Below are 21,263 nucleotides of genomic sequence, written 5' to 3'. Positions count from 1 at the left end.
GATGTTTCAGTGGTGCCTAGAACAATAACTGGCAGAAAAAAGGTGCTCGACAAATGCTATTGAAAGAAGAAATGTGTCCCCTCTTGAGAATACTAAGCTACAAAATCTCTTCCCTGCAGACTAATATTTGCTTTGATTTATGATGCAGTCAGATGCTTTGTTTCAAGGGCTATCTTCTCTCTACATCATTTTGAAATTTACACACTAAGTCTGTATTTGGTTTTCAGCGCTTTTGCCAATTTTAATCATACACTGCTGTCCTTTTTCTATTTTTCTAGATTAACCTCTTTTCTCCCACCAAATGACCACCATCTCGATTGTTTCAGTTCCAGTGACTAAAGGTAACGTATGTTTGGCGGCATCCGTTTACAAATTAAAGGGAGCAAAATGCAGTACACTTAAATGACAGCAAAATAGATGTCCATTTCTTCAAATATATTTGCTTGATTAGTCAGCTCTAAACGTACTGAAATGATACAAATAGTGAATATTGAAATGTTAGTATAAATAAGCATTGTTTATTGGTAGCAGCTATGGAAGTGTTTGGAATAAATGTGGTTTGAATGCCTAAAAAGTGTTCCTTTAAATGGTTTCAATATGGCCTCCGCAACTCGTTCCCATTTAAATTACTTCACAGACCAATTCCCTAGATATGGTACAAAGTCAATTTCAGTACTTGTTAAATTAGCACAAATTCTGAGGTAGAAGACAACGAACTAATGAAGTTAGATGCTATTTTGTGATCTTCATTCCTAGGTTTAATCAAAAGCAGTGCTTTACGTTTTTTACTTAAAACATTTGGCCACAACGACAAGCAACATTTGATTGTGCTGCAGTACAGAGCTGCATTTTGAAATTATACCAACAAAACCCCCAAAATCTGTGTGAGGACAATTTTTTTAAGTTTAGGGCCAAGTATATGCAGTTAACATTCATAATTCCTTAGCACTCTGTATTCACAGCCAGCAAACTTTCAAGATATCTGGCTGATGAGAAAGCTGGCAGAGACCATATAGGATGAGACGTCAGTGCTATGAACTGACGCTGGTGCGAATTTATTGCCACTGGTTTCAAGGATACTTGCCTCAAGAAGCTTATGGACTGAAATGACTCGATTTTTAGACACACCCACACAATTATTCGTAGTGCTCAAGGCTATGGCCTTGATGCCCTTGCATGGACATTCATGCATACCCGAGTTCACACTCACACGGGCAGTCATGCTCCCACATGTCCCATTAATTGACAAGAACATGTTCAGTTGACTGATCGAGAGATATGCAGTCCAAAGGAACAGAATTTGAGACAGCCCAGGGTTTCCTCTTCTAGTAGGTTTAAAACATTTTTTTTTCCCCTCACTAACTTCCTTCCTGTTCTAACTGCCAGTACTCAGAAGTCAGAGTAAGAGACAGAGGCACCCCAGAGAGCTGTGAGCCACTGAATGTAAGTTGAAATACCTCGGATGCGGGAGGCTCTAGGTGGGCGCAGGGAAATGTGGTAAATCTCGCAACAAGGCTACGACCCTCTCCAGTTTATTATTTTTTTTTTAGAAGGGCAATTCCTCTTTAAAACAAACTTTATGATAAGAAAGTACTAAAGAGGCTGTTGGAACAGTTCTGCAGAGAATGGGGAAGTCAGAGCAGGGAATGTTAGCAATGACTCAGGGGAGAGAGCCCCGTGAGGGAGGGGAGGGTGTGCCCTGCAGCCCTGGGGATGAAATCCTGTGTGTCTGGGGAAAGGACTCTGAGTGTAACTGCTGCGGAGTGCCCGGAGGGGTTTCCTACAAGGTAGGACTGGGCATCTAGCCGAGTTCAGAAGCACAAAGACTGTGGACACAAACTGGTGTGGAACATGCTGGTAGATGATGGGTTGCTGCTGGGGTGGAGATGTGTGGTTTCCTGTTTTTAAGTAGATTGAAAGAGACTGATTGCAAAGCAAAAAAGATAAAGACTCAAAGCTGTCAAACATTAAACTCGTTGCCACTAAAGAACTTTTCTGGGGATAGGAGGGAAACGCATAATGAAAGCCTCCCTTGGAGTACAGTGGGATTTAATAATCGAAGGGAAACTATGGTAGAACATATTGTTATTTACTTATCAGTCATATAGAGACAGATTTCCACCATGAACAGAAACCGTTTATTAAATGCCTGCAGTCAGACGGGCGGAAAGATAGTGGGTATTGTTGCCAAAAAATAGCTCTTTACATCCAAGAGAACTGAAGGCAGACATGGAAGGCACCAAATAATTTATTAAGAGATAGGTTCTGGGGCACCTGGATGCCTCAGTCAGTTAAGCGTCTGACTCTTGATTTGAGATCAGGTCATGATCTCACGGTTTGTGGGGTTGAGCCCCGTGCCAGGCTCCTGTCAGTGTGGAGCCTGCCTGGGATTCTCTCTCTTCTTCTCCCTCTCTCCCTCCCCCGCTCATGCATGTGTGCACATTCTCTCTCTCTCTCTCTCTTTCTCTTTCTCTCTCTCTCTCACTCTCCCTCTCTCCCTCTCTTTCTCTCACTCTCAAAATAAATAAATAAACATTAAAAAATAGAGGTTCTACAAAAATCCAAATAGATCTGTTAGGATACCTGATCTGGGAAGCCACTAAATTTGGAGACCATTAGAAAGAAGTGTTTTAGGCATGACCTGAAATTCTTTCTTCCCTTTAGAGGACGCTCCAGTCAGCATGTCTTATAGATCTTGTCTGTAATTAAACTCTAGACCTAGGGTAATTTATCCTGGGTCTGATAAATCCTGGGGAAGGCAGACTGCTTTCATAGAGAGGTCCCATGGTCACCCCTTCACGTGGAGACCAAGAGCCACTGAAATCGAGGTGAGCGTGTTGGATCCTCCCTGCAGGAACAATCAAGCAAGGGAAATCAAGGGGCCGGTGTTGGCCCAGGAGGTTCAGGCACAGGTAGACATCCTTGATCTTTGCCATTGCTTTGTTTTGTTAAGTGGACAAGAAAATATCCCTCCCAAATCCAAATACGACACAAGCATAGTAGTAAGATCATCTTACTCTCTTGTAAGATGTGTAGAATTCTGAGAGAAGAATTCATTCTTCATGTATGCTACACAGTCCCAGCACTTGTGCAAGAGCTATGTCACAGATGTACACAAGCCGACTGGAGTGTTCCAGGCACTGGAATTTCGTCCTTCCTTGTTTGGGAGAGCATGAATCTGTCCCTAGGGAAGTGTGCTGTGAGCAGCATCGAGGTTCTGTTTTCAGCAAAGTCACCCCGACAGAAAGATTGCCCTGGGAGCACAAAATGTTACGAACTGCAGCTAGCAGGGAGAGAAGCCCCAGGGAGGAAAACCTAAGCAGATAAGCAGATAGAGAAAGAACCAGCATCTGTCAAGTGCTTTCTTGGTAGAAACTCAACTCTGAATCCTGAGAGGACTCAAAGGAGACAGTAGGGCTCAGAAGTGTTAAATTATTTGACTAAAGTCACATACTGGTGCGGAAAAAAAAAAAAAAAGAACCAACAGCTATAATGCCTTAGAAGGACATTTTAAGAAATGTCTCATGGGAGAAATTTTTTTTAATCCCTTGTTTGTAGGTCAGTGTTATGTTGTCAGGGACCCTGGATTAAAGTCCATACTGGCATACCCGGAGATGGGTCTCATGTTGCTCCCGAAACTTCAATGTTTATCCCCTCAGCAAGCACTTACTGAGTCCCCTGTACTCTGGTCACCATAGCCAGAGCTGGTAAAACGTCAGTAAAGCTTTCTTAAAGGGCCTGATCTTGTCGGCACAAGGGATTATAGAGAGTGTCTTTACTTATTTTCATGCTTAATTTAAAACTTCTGTGACTGTATTGAGTTATGGCAGTGTAGTATTTTGCTTAATAACGGCTTAATGCAGTTTTTGTTGAGGATTATTTAAAATAAATATTTGCAGGGGCGCCTGGGTGGCTCAGTCGGTTGGGCGTCCGACTTCGGCTCAGGTCATGATCTCACAATTGATGAGTTCAAAACCCATGTCGGGCTCTCTGATTCAGCATAGAGCCTGCTTCAGATCCTCTGCCCCCGGCCTCTCTGCCCCTCCCCTGTGTGTGCACGCTCTCTCTCCCTCTCTCTCCAAAATAAATAAGCCTTTAAAAATAATTTAAAAATAAAATAAATATCTGCAAAAATACTGAGCATAGTAACTTCACAGGGTAGACACCCAGAAAAGTTGAATGGGTCCACTGAGTCCTCTCTCCTTCCACGTATGAATCTGGGTTAGAAGGATGTATTGTGAATACACAGGGAAGAAATTATGTATTGGTTCTCCCACCAAGGAAAATGTTAAAGAATTCTGCATCTAGTAATATGTCCCCTCCTCTGGATTGATTTTAATGTTTACTGACCCTAATAGGGACTCTCAGGCATTTAGTAGATTCCCCTCATCCAGCTTTGCTCTCTTGGATGCTCTTCATAGAGGGAAGATGGTAGAAAGCAGCCCTGAGGAGCCTGGGAAGCACCAATCCCGCCATGGTGCTGTGGAATACTGATAAACCACAGAGGACTCCAGAACCCAGACAGCTTGTGGTGTCCTGAGGGATGACCTTGGATTCCCCCAGATAAGCCAAATCACCAGGCAGCCAGGAAAGCAGAGCCAAACCCTTGACCAGCTCTGACATGTGGACAGTCCTTCAGGGATGGCCCAACTCTCCAGAGCTGGGGAAAGTGGGACGTGTCCTGGTCAGCAGGGAAGGGACAGGACACGGTGACAGAGAATGCTCATACTCGCATAGGTACTTCTCTGATGGAAATCCCCCTACTTCTGGTACTTCCCTCTCTCATCTCCACCACTTCTATCTAATAATATTCATGGCCTGCGCATCTAGATATGTGAGTGATCTGGCAACTTTGGAACAGAAGTTAAATCTCCACAGTGTTTTGCTCCACAGCCAAAGGAAGTTTTCTCTATTGGCCGCCCCTGTGTCTTTTATCAGTTCTCATCATTCACAGAGTGAACTCTGGCTTCAATTATGAAAGGGAGCAATAAATAGAATCTAAAATTAAATTGCCCATGAGGAAGCTTTTTTAAAGAAATAGAATAGTGACAGTCCCATTTTCAGGTTGATCCAGTTAATAAACAATCCTTGCGATTCCCAGAACTTCTTGTCTCTTCCGTACGCCTCAAAGAAACAAAATCTATTTTTAAGAAGGAAGGAGTGGACGTTGTCAACACCACAGAACCAAGGGAAAGCACTTGGTGCCTAGGCAGTCAGTGACCTCACTTTGCTGAAAGTGTTCAGCAAAACAGATGGCATCGCTGGGAAGGGAGCAGAGGACGAGCATGGCTCCTTTATTCAGCATCTACCATTGGCCAGGACAGCCGGGAACTTTTCATGTCTTTGTTCCAATTCTTCAACCCCATAAAGAAAGATTATTACTCCCACACTACTAGTGGAAAATCTTGGGCTCAGCTAGGTTGATAATTTACTTGTGTCATGCAATAATTCAATGCAGACCCACATTTTGTTTTTATTTTACTTTTTAATGTTTATTTATTTTTGAGAAAAAGAAAGAGAGAGAGAGAGAGAACACAAGTGGGGGCAGGGAGATACAGAATCTTAACCTGGCTCCAGGCTCTGAGCTGTCAGCACAGAGCCCAATGCAGGGCTCGAACTCACGGACCATGAGATCCATGACCTGAGCCAAATTTGGATGCTCAATCCATTGAGCCACCCAGGTGTCCCGCAGAACCGCGTTTTGAATCTCCGACCCATCAGACTCAAAGTCCGTATTCTAGTAGGCACTGAGGATCACCTTTCTTTGACATAACGAGGTGATTTGTTTTATCTAAAGTCGAGTTTCACCTTTTCTGGCCCTTGGCTTATTTAGAACTGCATTAGTGAACCAGACAAGGGTGCTCTATCCCGAGGTGGGTGCAAATTCTTAAGGGTATTTCACTTGCGAGGTCTTGGAAATTTCACTGAATTTGCAAGCAAAACCACCAGTTTGGTGCTATGGCATTCTTGCACCATGAGGAAGCATCCTAATTTAATGTGGCATTTTAATTGAGCCTGAGAGGATTAAGTTCCTAACTCAGCACACCCTTCGTGTTTACACTGCTTTGCTGAGTAGCAAACACAAGGGTGTGAGGGTTTCACTGTGAAAATTCATCTGTGGAAGCATCAGTGAAACAGAAGATAAAGATAATGAGTAGTAAGCACACACACACAAAACCAGTATGTGCTTCAGGTCCTGACGGAGCCCACACTAACCTCGTTAAACATGTAATTGTTCATTGTCCATTCCACTTTTACTGTTTAAAAAAGCCAAAGTCAAAACAACATGCAAACAGCAACAACGACAAAAAAAACCCCAGCTCTGGTCTTTGTGGAACAGTGGGTGAGCTGCAGAGGAAGGTGAGAAAAGACCAGCCAGAATGTTCTACACAGATGGACTGGGTTCTCCCCTACCCCACCTCCACTTCCTCTTTTCTCATTTCAGAGGCTTCTGTAAATTAAGGAGCATTCGAGCATTCATTGTATTAGGAAGAGGTTTCAGAGACCCTTCCAATGCAATGATTTCATTCTGCAGAGGACAAAATCCGGAGCACAGGGAGGTTCCGTGACCTGTGCCAGGTGACTTGGGCAGAGTTGCATGGAAACCCTCTTTATATGACACTTCCCTGCCTTGCTAAAGCCTGCAGAGTTTTGCAAAGAAGCATTTACCGCAGCCTGGGCACCCTCAAGACAGATTCCCAAGAAGACTAATGGGTTCTATAATTTTATCTTTACTTCTTAATAAAGACGGCTGAAGCAACAGATCGTTGCTCCTGGAAGCCAGACAACCTGGGCTCAGATATAATTCTGCCCCTTACACAGCATGTCATCTTGGGCAAGTTACTTACCTGAGCTTTAGTTTCCTGAAGAGAATGATAATACCCGTCCTCAAGGCTGTCATGAGGATGATGAGATAATCCTCAGGAAAGCATTTAGCATTATGTAAGTTAACTATTATAATTATTACCATCAATAAGAGAACCGGTTTTTCTTTTTTTTTTTAATGTTTATTTATTTATCTTTGAGAGCGCAAGTGAGGGAGGAGCAGAGAGAGAGGGAGACACAGAATCCGAAAGCAGGCTCCAGGCTCGGAGCTGGCAGCACAGAGCCCAATGCGGGGCTCGAACCCATAAACCATGAGATCATGGCCTAAGCCGAAGTCAGACGCTTAACCAACTGAGCCACCCAGGCACCTCGAAAATCAGTTGTTCTTTAGATGATACTTGAAGATAGTCTATAGAATTTCCATGACATGCCTATTCTCACTTTGGCAAGCACCCATAAAATGGGGGGATAGAAAGAGAAAACGGATATCTGTGGTTAAATATATGCACACATATAATTTGGGAAATCATCATCAAACTATATAAGCTATTGTGGCTGAGGCTTTGGCAGAATCTGAAGTTCTGCAGAGATGAACTGTGAAATGAAAAATGCAGTTCCTTTTGGGAATTCATGCAAATCTGAAATAGTAAAACAGAGATAGATAAGTCTCTTGGGTACACAAGTGAAATAAGGTAACTGAATGACTGTGGCTTCGTGGACACATGACTGCAGGGCAGGAGAAATCTACAGATGGAGACCTTAGGAAAGATACACTTAGAGGTTGTGTGCTCCAGCCCCCCAAACCCCAAGATAAGGAGAGTAAGATCCGCAGTATTTGAAACATCTTCTTAGGGTGTTACAGCTGATCAGTAGCAAAGCCAGAACCAAAATCCACACGTGATGAAGTCCTAGTTCAAAGCAGAGATAATTATCCAAAATCAAGTATATTGAACAGAACTCTTCCCCTAAAGAGCTGTGCCCTTTGCACTTTTGCTCCTCTGCCAGGCTTTGTGTCATTCCCTCAGATATAGACATTACCCGGTATCTCCTTCTGCTTCTACATAAGCCAACATTTGGGGTTTGATGCACATGATTCTCAGCTGAAAGCTAGGTGGGGTCAGTGACCCAGCCAGGCAAGCTTCCATTGTAACACTCAACTCTCTCTGCCTCATGTTTCCAAGAAGTCACAGTGTCAAGGTCATGTTTCTAATCTTGGACTCCAGTAAAGCCTAGAAGCCTCTGGATTGCAAGCACAATCTCATAGGTGTATTCCTTTTTTCTAAGTTGTGACTTTCACCAGATTTGTCAAGAGACCTACAGTTTCTGAAAAGATGAACCAACCAAACCACTGTGGTTGTCCATCCCCCAGCCCTCTCCACTTTGGAGAGTAACTTAAACACCAGTATGAGTGTGCTAAAGCACTGTGTCTTATAAATAGTAGGTGCTCACCAAACATTATGCTTTAAAGAAGTTTCCTTGAGAATTGCTTTTCCAGCTCTTTATTTCTTGTATTATTATGTTTTCATCTTTTTCTACTCAGCTTTCCAGATTAAACTGGTTTGTGACCATCTAGCTTCATATCTCCTTTTTATATGCTATGTGATTAAACCAAATTATTTTGGGGCGCCTGGGTGGCTCAGTCGGTTGAGCGTCCAACTTCGGCTCAGGTCATGATCTCACAGTTGGTGGGTTCAAGCCCTGCATCAGGTTCTGTGCTGACAGCTCAGAGCCTGGAGCCTGCTTCGGATTCTGTGTCTCTCTCTCTGCCTGTCCCCTGCTCACACTCTGTCAATCTCTCTCTCAAAAAATAAATAAACATTAAAAAACAAACAAATTATTTTGATGTGGTCCTGAATTTTCTCCTCTTTACTACAGCAATTTTATACAGTAACCTCATACTATCCTCTGCTCTTACATGTCTTTTAAACAGATTTGTTTCATTTTTGTGAAGCAATTATTGTATACCTGTTTGCAATGAATCAAGCAAATTTAGACTTGACGTAAGTCTCAGATTTACAGGTAAAAATATCAAGATCTAGATGACAGATAAATTGACTTGACAATGATCACACAGAGGTTGTCAAACCCTGCCTGAGATCAGGTCTTTGTCTTTGTCTCTCCCTTCTTCTCTCTCTCTCTCTCTCCCTCTCTTTCTCCTTTCAAAATTGAGATTTCAGCCTGCAAAATAATAATTCCCTGCAGGTTATGGAAATTACCTTGGGCTAGTTAGTGGGTACGTGTGATATCTTTTGATGGTCAGACTTCAAACAGATGATTTGTTAGAGCCAAGCGATATATTCCAGAAAGGCCTTTTGAAGAGGGCCAAGATGTCCTCATCTATAGATAGGCTTCCTGATGACCTGTCCACAGGTTTGTTATGTGACTTCCATTCTGGGTATCTAGTCAGGCTCCTGGGTGTCACCAGAGGAGAGCCTGTCTCTTCTGATTAGTCTTATCTGGTTTGTTCTTCATCTCACTGCTTCATGATTGTCCTCAAACTACCTACAATCTACAATCTCGACCCACTGTGCCCTTCATTGTTTTTCTAACCCATTCATTCAGTTTCCCTGAGTGTTGTTTGGAATATGAGTTGAGCTGGTCATGATGTTTATTGTGCTGTGAGAGGCTCCGCTTTGAGTGGTGCTGAATCTTGGGCTGAAGCAAGAGTTGCCATAGGAACAAGCCTGCCTGTTTCCTTCCTGCACAGGAAGTGGACCTGGGCATTGCAATGCTGTTTGCAGACTTGATCAAGCTCATGGTGTTTGGCTTGTTATTTTGCTAGCAGAGGATCGATGAGCCAAGAGATAGTGTTTCTTTCTCTTCTCTTTCTTTTCCTTCATTTTCTCTTAAAATTGTTTTTGTTTGGCTTCACTTCCCAATTATTTTCCTTTCTGATGCCAATGATGGAGACATCGAAACTCAAAACCATAACCGGTTTTGGCCAGAGATAGCTTCATCCCCTGGGGGACTTTATAGAGGTTTACAGAGTCATTTAAGATGAGATATGCTAGATATTGTCTCACAGTTGTGCCACTCAGGAACAATGTAGCCTTTAACATGGCAGAGAAGAGACATACTCTTGGGGGAGGACTGAAGGAAATCAGGAAATTATCTCCTTGCCCAAATACCTCCTGTGTTTCCCCCAAATAGCTCCATTGCTGCCAGCCATGGGCCTGAAATTCTTCCAGCACAGACTTCTTCTTCTTTATTAGGACACTGCAGTTCCAGCTATAGGAATTTGAGCATTTCTCTTAACCTCTGACTTTCCATTTTTTCAATGATTCAGTGAGGGGTTGGAATATATCACCTCTAAGTTTCCTTTCTGCTCTGAAAATCTCTGACTACACATGCCCTAAAATGGGTAATTTTTAAAAAATCTATTATTCAGTCACTAACAATTAAGTGTGAATAATTTAATTAGAATCATGCCTCAGGGCACCTGGGTGGCTCAGTCATTTGGGCATTTGACTCTTGATTTTGGCTCAGGTCATGATCTCATGGTTCCGCGAGTTTGACCCAATCTGCACTGGTGGTGCAGAGCCTGCTTGGGATTCTCTCTCTCCTTCTCTCTCTCTGCCTCTCTCTCTCTCTTTCTCAAAATAAATAAATCAATTAAAAAAAAAGAATCTCCCCTCACTATTTTAATACACAGCAAGTAAAGGTAGATTATAATGTGATAATGGAAGAAGACAGACTCCAGAGTATGCCCAGATGAGGCCTTAGGGCATAAAGTCACTAGAAATCCGGGTAGGGGAGGTACTAAAAGGGAAGGGGATCCAGAAAGGGGAGATCAGTGAAAGGTAAAAGGAAAGACATACTAATCCTTACCATTTCGTCTGGAGGAATTTAATTTTGTTATTTTATGTCATTTCAAAAGAACAGAAGATCTTTAGCTATAGAACCAAACAAATCAAACAATGGATGTTTATAAAATGCCTCCACTATTCAATTATTATGGGAGATTCAAGAGAAACACAGAACCTGGTACCTGCCCTCAAGGAGTGTTGGATGGGAACCATTCCTACACCTCAGGCAGGTATCATAGGGGTCTACAGCATTGCATGACTTACCTTTGAAGTATTGCAGGAGTTCAGGGAAAGATTCAATTAATGGGAAGATGCCAACTCTCTTTGGCTCCCTGTGTTTTGAAACCATCATAACCGAGACTGTACAACGTTAAGAGCCTTGACACTGGAGGGGTGGTGGCTGGATTTAGAGAACTGTGGTTATTTCTATAATTATTTGAACTGGGGCTCTCTGCTCATTATTTGGGGCTGCCTGTGTTATGTTGCTTCGCTTACACATTACTCACAAATGAGCTATTTCTTTCTTGTCAGTTTTATTCGGTGAACAGGGGACATTTGTCACAGTGCAGAGAAATTCAGGAAGATCCGAGAAAAGACCAAATGCACTATATTCTCATTGCATAAAAATATGAGATTAAATTAGGAAAAAATATCCTGGAAAATCCCTGACAATGACAAAAGTCCATTAGGGCAAGGATGGTGTTACCAGTAGCCCCACAAACATTTTCCATATCTGTGGACTTTTGGCTAATGGACTATCATCCTCTCTGTCTCTAAAATAGATCAAAATGACTGAAAAGGACCCAGAAGCACACCTGGAGGAAGATGTTGATGAGCTGGACAGCAAGCTCAATTACAAGCCTCCACCTCAGAAGTCGCTGAAAGAGCTCCAGGAGATGGACAAGGATGATGAAAGCCTAATCAAGTACAAGAAAACACTCCTGGGGGATGGCCCTGTGGTGGCAGGTGTGTGTGTGTACAGGGGGATGGGGGGAGGTGGGAGGGCCCCGATCAAGCATACATTTTGGCAACACAGGAGCAGGTGCAAAAGAAAGAATACCAAGTGTTTCCAGGGCTCAGTGAGTGAGGCACGATCTATATATGCTGCATAAAGTGACAACTGCAGGATTAAGTCCTTTTTGGAGATAAAGTGCAAGTTGGCATTGAAATAGGCAAAAATTACACATAAGGAAGATTTAGAAAGAACTTCAGACTACCACTCAGATGGCATTCTCTCCATTCTCTCACATTTTCTTTCCTTCTTCTCTTTCTCTTCCTTGCTCCTTACTTAACCGTTCATCTCTTCCACATACACAACAGCAGAATTGGATATAGATGGGCACTGCCCATCTAGCAGAGGAACTTACCCACAGCCACTCAGGAAATGTTTGCTGTTGATAACTAAGATGGGCCTCCAAAAGCTTGACACAGAAATAGTCCTGCTCGAGTTTCTGAGGCCATTAAGGGCAACATAGTGAACCTGCCGCTTTCATCTGTATATTCGCTCCACATTAGAGATATCACTTTTCTTTTTATATTCCTTCTCTCCTACTTGAAATGTACACACACTGTACCCGCATGTTCTCTTCCCTAAAATTACATTCTTTTCTGAATCCTGCAGACCCAACAGCCCCCAATGTCAAGGTCACCCGGCTTAGCCTGGTTTGTGACAGTGCCCCAGGACCAATCACCATGGACCTCACTGGTAAGTGGACACATCTGTTCTGTTCAAAGGCGTCTAGCGATATCGCAGGGAAAACTTAGTCTCCGCCCCCTCTCCCAAAAAAAAGGAAATGCCGGCAAGGTGAATGCCAGACACATGTATGCTGGCATCGGTTCACAAATCATTGCTCTCAGAGTGCAGTATTTACCATGCTTAATGAAAAGCTCAATCTCTGTCTCTAATTAATTGGAGGGAGTGCAGTCATAAGCGTTGGATGTATTTACTTGTATCATAATTACTTCAGAATTTTATCTCTACACAGTACCAGGGGAATTACTATCCATATAAAGCGACTGATGATGGAAATATTAAGAAGTAAGCTGTATGCTTCTGAAATGTAATATTTATCCATTCTAAACATCAGAGAAAATATTCATCTTACATCACCTAGAGACCTTACTTGAAGGCAAGAAGCAATCTAAAATCTTTTATTAATTTTTTTAAAATTTTTAATGTTTATTTTTGAGAGAGAGAGACAGAGCAAAAGCAGGAGATGGGCAGACAGAGAGAGAGGGAGACACAGAATCCAAAGCAGGCTCCAGGCTCTGAACTGCCAACACAGAGCCTGATGCAGGGCTCAAACCCATGAATCACGAGATCATGACTTGAGCTGAAGTCAGACGCTTACCCAACTGAGCCACCCAGGCACCCCTAAAATCTTTTAAATAGTGCTGGAAATTCTACTGTTAAGTACATACTATTTTAGCCTAAAGCTCTGATTCTTGTATAAGCAACTTCCCCCACTAAAGATGTACCAATTAAGATGTTATTTCTTTTCCCCTTATTGTGACAAGGGTCAAATCCTTTCCTGGAACTTAAATCTTGAGGAGATAAAGACAGGCTGAGAAGTCAGGTATCATGGGTGACGTGTGCATCCCAGGGTAGAGAGGGAAGAGCCAGGAGGTTGAGGGTGTCCAAGGTAGATTTTCAGCAAAAAATAAAATTACCAGATTCAAAAGGTGGACTCATGAGACAGAGCAAAGCATGACTCTAGAACAGTAGGCTCAGCGGCCAGGTGGCTCCCTTCTCACAGGACACATCCACTCTTTGCCTTATATGGGCTTGTCTGAGGGAGGAAATCAGAGGCTGAGAAGACACACTTCCCCTTCAACTGAAATCATTACAGCAGACACAAGTGCAGCTACCCCCACATTCTAGCATCTCTCTAGGAGAATCTCTCTCTCTCTTTCTTTCTCACCAGGACTCAGGCCTCTTCCTGTGTGAAATTGGGTAATGTTACCAGGTGCAACTGTCAATTTGTTAGATGGGGTCTGAATTAGCTCTAAGGAAATCTAAGGGCCTGATGGTATTGCAGGGAAAACTCAGTTTCTTTCACTTTCCTAGCACTGGGATGTCTAAGTTTGGTTTTCTGTCACAAAAAGGCTATTGAGGTGAATCCCAGTATAAACACACACACACACACACACACATACATATATATAATACCCATAATATACAGTATATATAGAAAACAGTGTGTGTATGTATATATGTGTACATATGTACAATATACATTATATATATATATAGTATATATACAAAACTGTGTGTGTATATGTGTATATATATATATATATATACACTATATAAATGCACACACACACACACACATATATATATACTATTTGGTATATATATATGGTATATATACTATGTAGTATTGTAGTATATATACTACATGGTGTGAAGCACACGCACAGAGCTATGCAAAACAGCAAAACACACACACACAAACACACACTTACCCCTGAAGGTCAGATGACACAGGATCACATTGGGAGAAGAACAGAGAGTGATTATCTCCATACCTAAAGTACAGGAATTAGAGTCAGATCCTGGTTTTATGGGTCCTGAAGCTTTTATTACTTAAGGGACTCTCCTTAAGGAAAATAATATGAAATTGCAAATGCAAAAGCAAAATTAAGTACAAAGTGAATATATATCTAGAATGATAAAAGGGAAACCAAGAGAAGTAAATTTTTTTTAAAGCTAGAAAATGCCATAAACATCACCGAATCTACAAAAACAATTAGGTGGTACTACCATATAATATTTTTCTTATATTTATCTATTTGAGAGGTAAGGGCATATTCTTTAATCATCTTTTTGTTTGGCCACATATGTGATATCATTTTCAATAGAGAAAATAGCAAGATCATTCAGATGTTCCTCTAGGATCACTGATTAAAACTTGTTTTTATTATTGACAATTAGAAAAGACATAGTCAGGGGCGCCTGGGTGGCTCAGTCGGTTAAGCGTCCGACTTCAGCTCAGGTCATGATCTCACAGTTTGTGGGTTTGAGCCCTGCATCAGGCTCTGTGCTGGCAGCTCGGAGCCTGGAGCCTGCTTCAGATTCTGTGTCTCCCTCTCTCTCTCTCTGCCCCTCCCCCACTAATACTTTCTCTTTCTCTCTCTCTCTCTCTCAAAAATAAATAAACATTAAAAAAGAAAAAGAAAAGACATCGTCACACACAACTCACTGCTGTTAATACCTTATATATTTTAGGGTTGTCATCAAACTTGGGGGAAAAGTACTATCACATTTCTTCCATATCTAGCTATAAGATTTCAGCTTTTAAGTGTGTGTGCGTGTGTGTGTGTGTGTGTGTGTGTGTAGCAACTAGTCTCAAATATTCTTTGAATTGAAGGCCAAGAGGACTGTGTTGCTCTGATGAGCCCAGCAAACAGCTCCGGAGTTTAAATCATTCATCTTCTTGTGTTTCTCCTTCTGAGGAGAATAATCTCTTTCTAAATCTACTTCTACAGGGGATCTTGAAGCTCTCAAAAAAGAAACTTTTGTGCTAAAGGAAGGTGTTGAATACAGAGTCAAAATTAACTTCAAAGTGAGTATCTTTCCCTGAATGTTTTTATAAAGCTTAAATTCTTCCTATAATCAGAGAAGGAAAAAACCCAAATACCTTGCATTAACATGCTGTCATAGTTTTTGTGTTTCCTTCCTCCTGACCTCCCCTCTCTAGACTGTCTTCTCCCCAACTCTGAGCTCTACCTGCTGAGGCCCACCCTTGCTTCATGCCTTTTCCCAACCAGAGCCCTCGCCTTGAACTCTCCATTGATAACTCAACCAACAGGACTGTTCTGTGAACTCCCAACGCTCCCGTCCATGAAGCACACCCTATTTTGTATTGTACCATTTGTGGCATTTCTTCCCTGTACAGCCCAAGTGCCCTGAGAAAGGAAAAGATTATTTATCTCTTGTTTCCAGTATCTTACCCGAAACTTTGTAAATGATATTTAGTGAATACTTATTGAGAAATCGATAAATGAATGAATCAATTATTAGTAAACAATGGAACAGATGGAGCCACAGTTCTAATTGCTCAATGGTTGTATAAATCCAGGAGTATGGACCTTGGAAAATAACTGGAAACTACAATTATAGTTGTGGAGCAAGCAAACAGGTAACAGCAAAAACTGAACAGGAATTGACATATAAAGAATGAACGCATACCCCCATTGAACAGCCAAAAGCAAGAAGAAAAATAATCTTGACTGAAAACAAATAAGTCAGAGATGTACTGTTTGCTCTCAATTGCTTATATTTGCCTTGGTTGCCCTTCTCAGCCATATCCTTCAGGGACCTTTAGGGCCACCAAGGAAGACCCCATCTGCCCTCTGTGTTTGCACACTGGGCTCTTCTTTCCCCTCAGTGCAGGGTTGATTCAGGGTCTGTGGACAATCACTCTGTACCACGTATAATTATGCCTCAAAATAATTTCATTCTGAAAATACTTGTTGATGCCTACTCTACAATATGCACTGAGCCATGGTTCACTTGCTTGTTTCGTGTAGGATTATTCATTATCAAAGCACCCGAGAGTTTGGTATTGTATCTAAATATGCCTAGAATTATATCTAAGGCATTGCATCCGAATATGCTTAGAAGGGGTTACACATCGGTTGAATTTTTAATCATTAATGCTATTGCCTTAATTTGTCAGTTTAGTAAGCCCATTTGTACCAAATGAAGGAGGTAAGGTAAATTTTGATGGGAGTAAGATGAGAAGGAAAGGTCTGGAGCATAGGCCCCTGCTGTGGTGGGAAAGCCGAAGAGGATGCAGTGGTCGGGGTTACACATTAGGGTGATGCAGGAGGAGGGCACAGAAAGGAGTTTTCAGGTCCCACCCGCTTCAGATACTTAGCATTGTCTCAAGCAAGAGAAAACCATTCTCTGTGTGCAACCCACACAATGTTAACCAACCTGTGGCCTGTCCCAGCGTGGGGCTCCAGTTAGAAGAAATAACAGGTCAAAACTGGAAATAATTGAGAAGCGTTTTGAGTCTTTACTGACATCTGCTGAAAAGTATCCAAGAAAGTTTGCATTTATAACACCAGCAACACATTCCAAAAGTCCTCTTGCATTATCTGTCTTTCAATGGTGTTCAGTGTTCTTCTCTTTCTTCCCCCCAAAACCTGGCCTGGGGGGCATGATTCTTCTAGTTTCTCCCCCTTTTCCTTCTGCTCCCAAGGACATGTAGTATCTCTGACTTTCACAGTCCTCTGGTCACCAAGGCTTCTTCCTCTGGAAGTGGAGAGGAACAATGGGAAGGCGTGCAGACAGAGGAAGAGAGTTCTATGAATATTCGTACTTCTCTATTACCCATCTCAAACATATTTATATTAAATGAACCCTCTATGGAGCAGTAGAAAAACAGGAGGCTCCGTTTTGAAGTCCTTATGGTGAGTAGCAATCACCATTCCTGTTTTTCAGTCTTTTTACCACCAGACCAAATCTCTTACAAAGACCAAAGGACTAGCTTAGAGACTTCTAGAAAAATGCATTCACTTTTTTCTATTTGTATGAGCCACATCTGGCAGAGTAATCAGAAAGTTAGGGCATCACTTTGTCACAATTTCTTCCATGGAGTTGTTTTCATTCTGTATGCTTTTGATAGATTTGTATGACAGATTTTACTGAGTGACCATCTAAAACCTAAGCTAGGGTTCATGGCTGAGCTACCTCATTGCCAATAAAACAAAACATAGCACTGATAAATTGGTTTAATTATTCTGTCCAAAACAGGAAGGCAGCCATAATTACTTTTGGGAGAAATTATTTGAAGATGCTTTCATTCTTCATCTTGGTGAACAATTAACCAAGCCCTCCAGCTAATGACGCAATGTCCACTTTATTTGTTTGTATGAACATGAGCACAGTATAAAATTAATGGGCAATGCAGTTTAGTCCTAGGCAAAATGAATCATGGAAAAACAAAGTGCTTGGGCTATATATATTTTCATCCTACTTTAGTGAACTTTCTCTGAAAGGCTTGGGAAAGTGGTGACATCTCAGACAACATGTGAAAATAACAGACATCCAAAATGCTTGCCAAACACGAGTGGATTTCACCCATTATTTATCAGTTTAGTAAGCCTATGTTTCCATGAGGCCTATCTCCCCATCTTTAGACTCCAGTCTCAGTGACATTACAGGCACAACCATCTTTTAAATCTGATTTTCCATTACGGCTTTTCTCCTTGTTGTTTGTTTTTCATGCTAGATAGATCATTTCTGAGGTTAGGGTTTTCAGGTATTCACATAATATTTTCCATTGGTACCTTTGTAGCCTTTCCTAAGACAAGGACAGTCTTCTGGCCAGTAGTATCAGGGAGGGGAAGCTCAAGACTGTTCTTGGGACTTTTGGAGGAAGGATAAATGTAATGAAGAACACTGAGACAATGTTTTAATTAAGCACCCCCCTCTCCCAAACCAAACAGCACAGTATTCCATGATTAGAACCAGATTGGCAACGTTGAGTCTTGTGATCTCTCCAATCTCTGCCTCACCATCACATGAAATGATAATAGTAACACTTATTCTGAATTAAATCTCAATCTTCTTCCGTCCTCAGAGAAGACTGCTAGGTAGGATAAGCATGAAAGATGAGGGAAAATGAAAGACCTATTTTAATCTGAATTGCTTGGATCCTTCCCACCTACAGGTGAACAGAGATATTGTGTCAGGCCTGAAATATGTTCAGCATACTTACCGGACTGGGGTGAAAGGTAAGGGACCCACACTTTACATTGTCCCAAACTCTGCTCCCCACTGATACTTAATCTTCTGCTTATTAACAATTTTAATCATAGGCTCATGTAAGAATCTGATTAAAAGCTATGGGCGCTCCCCCTAGGAAAAAGCACATATGTACCTCTGACCTCGACACCAATGGTAAGGCCTACGTCCAGAGATCCAGTTTAGACTGGGTCCACCACTAACCTTCCGCATTCAGTTTCTGGAATTTAAGCTTATTATTCATAAAGGGGAAGAGTAACCAAGATAAGTTTGAATAAAGATGGAGTATATTAAAATACTCTCAAAAAAAAAAAAAAGTTCACAGGTATACATGTGTCAGAGAAATCCAAGACCAGAAAGATCTATCTAGTGGTATGTGTTATGTGTGTCTTTTGGAAATGGGAGACGGAAGTAGCATGTGGGCAGTTGTGGAGTGGAGGTAGGGGAGCAGGGAGCAGCACTGAATTTTTTAAACAAAGAAATAGAATCTTTCTAGAGTTGAGAAAAGCTGTGATTGAGACATAATGTGACACTACTTGATCTGCAGCTGCTCTTGACAAATTGTACCTAACCTGTACATGCCTTGGGGAACTGCCTCCAGTTCCCTTCCATTATTGTGGGCAGGGAGAAATGACACTTGGAAAGATGACGGAAGTACTTTTACAGTTCCATCTTACCTTGGGGGCTGTCTCCTTCCAGGGGTGTGAGACAGTACTGCCCAGATCAGTTCCATCGAATTAATACACAAAGGATTAGGAGAGAATTGTCTGATAAATTTGCAGGACACAGACAACCACTCAATGACTCAAACCCCACAGAAGATTATTGATCTGGAAGATCTTAACTGGCCTTTCCAATATCAAGTCTCATGAAAAAATAGTTCTGTTTCCTATTTTCCTTGGGTATAGAGACTATGTTGCCTCAATTAGGCAAGAGGACGATGATATGTCTGTAGCTGTTCCTCTAAGCTTCTTCACAACACTTTACAGCTAACTACACTTTGCCTGCCTATCTACCTAGCCTTAGTTACAGTTTCTAATGCTCTACTTAATATATATCCCAGTTATTCACCTGTTAATAATTTGGGTTGGCTATTTTCAACATTTGTGAAGACTTTTTTTTTTTTTACCAAATTATTGATTTTCCCCATCCATCCAACAATTCCATCCATGAGTATTGTTCATTCTGATCACCCTCTGTTACCTTGCCTCCCCCAACTGATATGTTCATAGAACGATAGTTTGTAGATTAGAAGAAGTTAATTGCATATAGGAAGAAACAGAGGCCCAGAAATGTTATGTGACTTAAATAGTTGCAGAGCTAAGATCAGAACTCAGGTTTCCGTTAATGTGGAGTTTTTTTTATGGTATAATCTGCTACATCTACCATAAAAGAGTCTTGATCCCCATAGCTTTAAGGCACAGATTTCCCAACTCTCCTGATAGTATCAGCTGTGATGCTTTTTAAAACACTGATTCTTGGGACCACCCATGGAAGATTACTGGTCCATAGTATCTAAGAGTGGGTCAAAGAAAACTGTATTATTAAAAGGTACTCCGATAAAAAAAAATATTTTAAAGAAAATAAAAAGGTGCCCCATGTAAATCTGACATTTTGCCAGTATTGGAAACTGTGGCTCTTGGCGTTGATCACTGTGAGCTGTGCTCCGAAATTTCCAGTTTGCTGTGTTTGTTTTCTCTTTCAGACTCTTACCCTAATGAACTTTCCTTTCTTCCTAGTGGATAAAGCGACATTTATGGTTGGCAGCTACGGGCCTCGGCCAGAGGAGTATGAATTCCTCACTCCGATTGAGGAGGCTCCCAAGGGTATGCTGGCCCGAGGCACTTACCACAACAAGTCCTTCTTCACCGACGATGACAAGCATGACCACCTTACCTGGGAGTGGAACCTGTCTATTAAGAAGGAATGGACAGAATGAGTGCATCTGCCCTTTCTTTTCCCCACCTTGCCACTCAGAAGTACCCTCTCTGTCATATTCATCACCCTGTCCCTCCTCCCTGTTCAGAGCTAGGTCCTTTCCCCAATACTCCCCACATTCTGTTATCAATGCTTCTTGTCCCGCAATGTCTCTCAAAGTGGTCCCTAGCACAAGATGCTTAACACCCAGACTTTAATCCTCCCCATTCCTTCCAATCCTCATCATGGCCAGATCTTCAAAATTCTTCATTTCAATACATGGTCATTTAGTATTTCCTTCTATTTTTCCCATGTGAGCAACTAGAGGCCAAGAAATAGGCAAACTATCACTAACAGTCCTTTGCCTTGGGTTCCAGTAGCTCATTCCCATCCCTGCATTCTTCTGTGGTTGCTGCTGGCTCAGTGAAGGTCCCTAATCACGTTGCCTACCAGTTGGGGTTCTTCTTTTATGGGAGACACTGTAAACAACACAAGAGAATAAATAAAACAGTTGTATGATCTGACTGAGACCCTCATTTCCCTGCCTTCTTTCTTTGAACAAATATGATAACTACATTGTTTACATTTGTGAGTTTCCTCAGAGCATATGTGTGGGCTGGACACAGTAGAGATGGTATTTACATCACTAGGAAATGTTTAGTCTCCCTGTTCTAGTGCAATGAGCAATGAATATTCAGAATGTGAATAGTAGAAATCCTGAGATATTTTATTTTATGGTAGTACCATATGGAACTTTCTCCTGAGCTTGATACCCATATATCCTACTACCTATGGGAATCCTATCTTGGATTTCAGAGGGCACGTGTGGGCCAAATCAGCCACTGCTTCTCTCCTGCTTACGACCTTCCAATATGATCCCAGTTGCTTAGAGAATAAGATCCTACACTTATTGTATAATGCCCCTTACAATCTGGCCTAAATTCAATTACTAATAA

The 21,263-nt window shown here is 41.7% G+C and overlaps 2 protein-coding genes across 6 annotated transcripts in view; one reads left to right on the top strand and one right to left on the bottom strand.

Moving 5' to 3' along the window:
- Nucleotides 1–21,263, bottom strand: part of PDE6H (phosphodiesterase 6H) — a 178,215-nt gene that overhangs the window by 20,486 nt on the left and 136,466 nt on the right. For 2 of the 5 annotated variants that reach the window (XM_053225870.1, XM_053225869.1), the window contains exon 2: nucleotides 14,100–14,162. The exons of 1 other annotated variant lie outside the window; for it this stretch is intronic. The gene's annotated coding sequence lies outside the window, so the exon portion shown is untranslated. Of the gene's footprint in view, nucleotides 1–14,099; nucleotides 14,163–16,575; nucleotides 16,897–17,933; nucleotides 18,735–21,263 lie in introns of those variants that run through there. 2 more of the 5 variants (XM_053225868.1, XM_053225867.1) reach the window with 2 other exon arrangements.
- ARHGDIB (Rho GDP dissociation inhibitor beta) lies at nucleotides 1,296–20,837 on the top strand. The gene is made up of 6 exons (XM_015061741.3): nucleotides 1,296–1,443; nucleotides 11,414–11,597; nucleotides 12,253–12,336; nucleotides 15,123–15,199; nucleotides 18,317–18,380; nucleotides 20,130–20,837. Exons 2-6 carry the CDS (start codon nucleotides 11,420–11,422, stop codon nucleotides 20,327–20,329), a joined length of 603 nt encoding a protein of 200 aa, XP_014917227.1. The 5' UTR covers nucleotides 1,296–1,443; nucleotides 11,414–11,419; the 3' UTR covers nucleotides 20,330–20,837.

The sequence above is a fragment of the Acinonyx jubatus genome, chromosome B4 (assembly GCF_027475565.1).
Source record: "Acinonyx jubatus isolate Ajub_Pintada_27869175 chromosome B4, VMU_Ajub_asm_v1.0, whole genome shotgun sequence".
Lineage (NCBI taxonomy): Eukaryota > Metazoa > Chordata > Mammalia > Carnivora > Felidae > Acinonyx > Acinonyx jubatus.
Note: the sequence above shows the minus strand (reverse complement) of the source record. Positions and strands in the feature narration are given on the sequence as shown.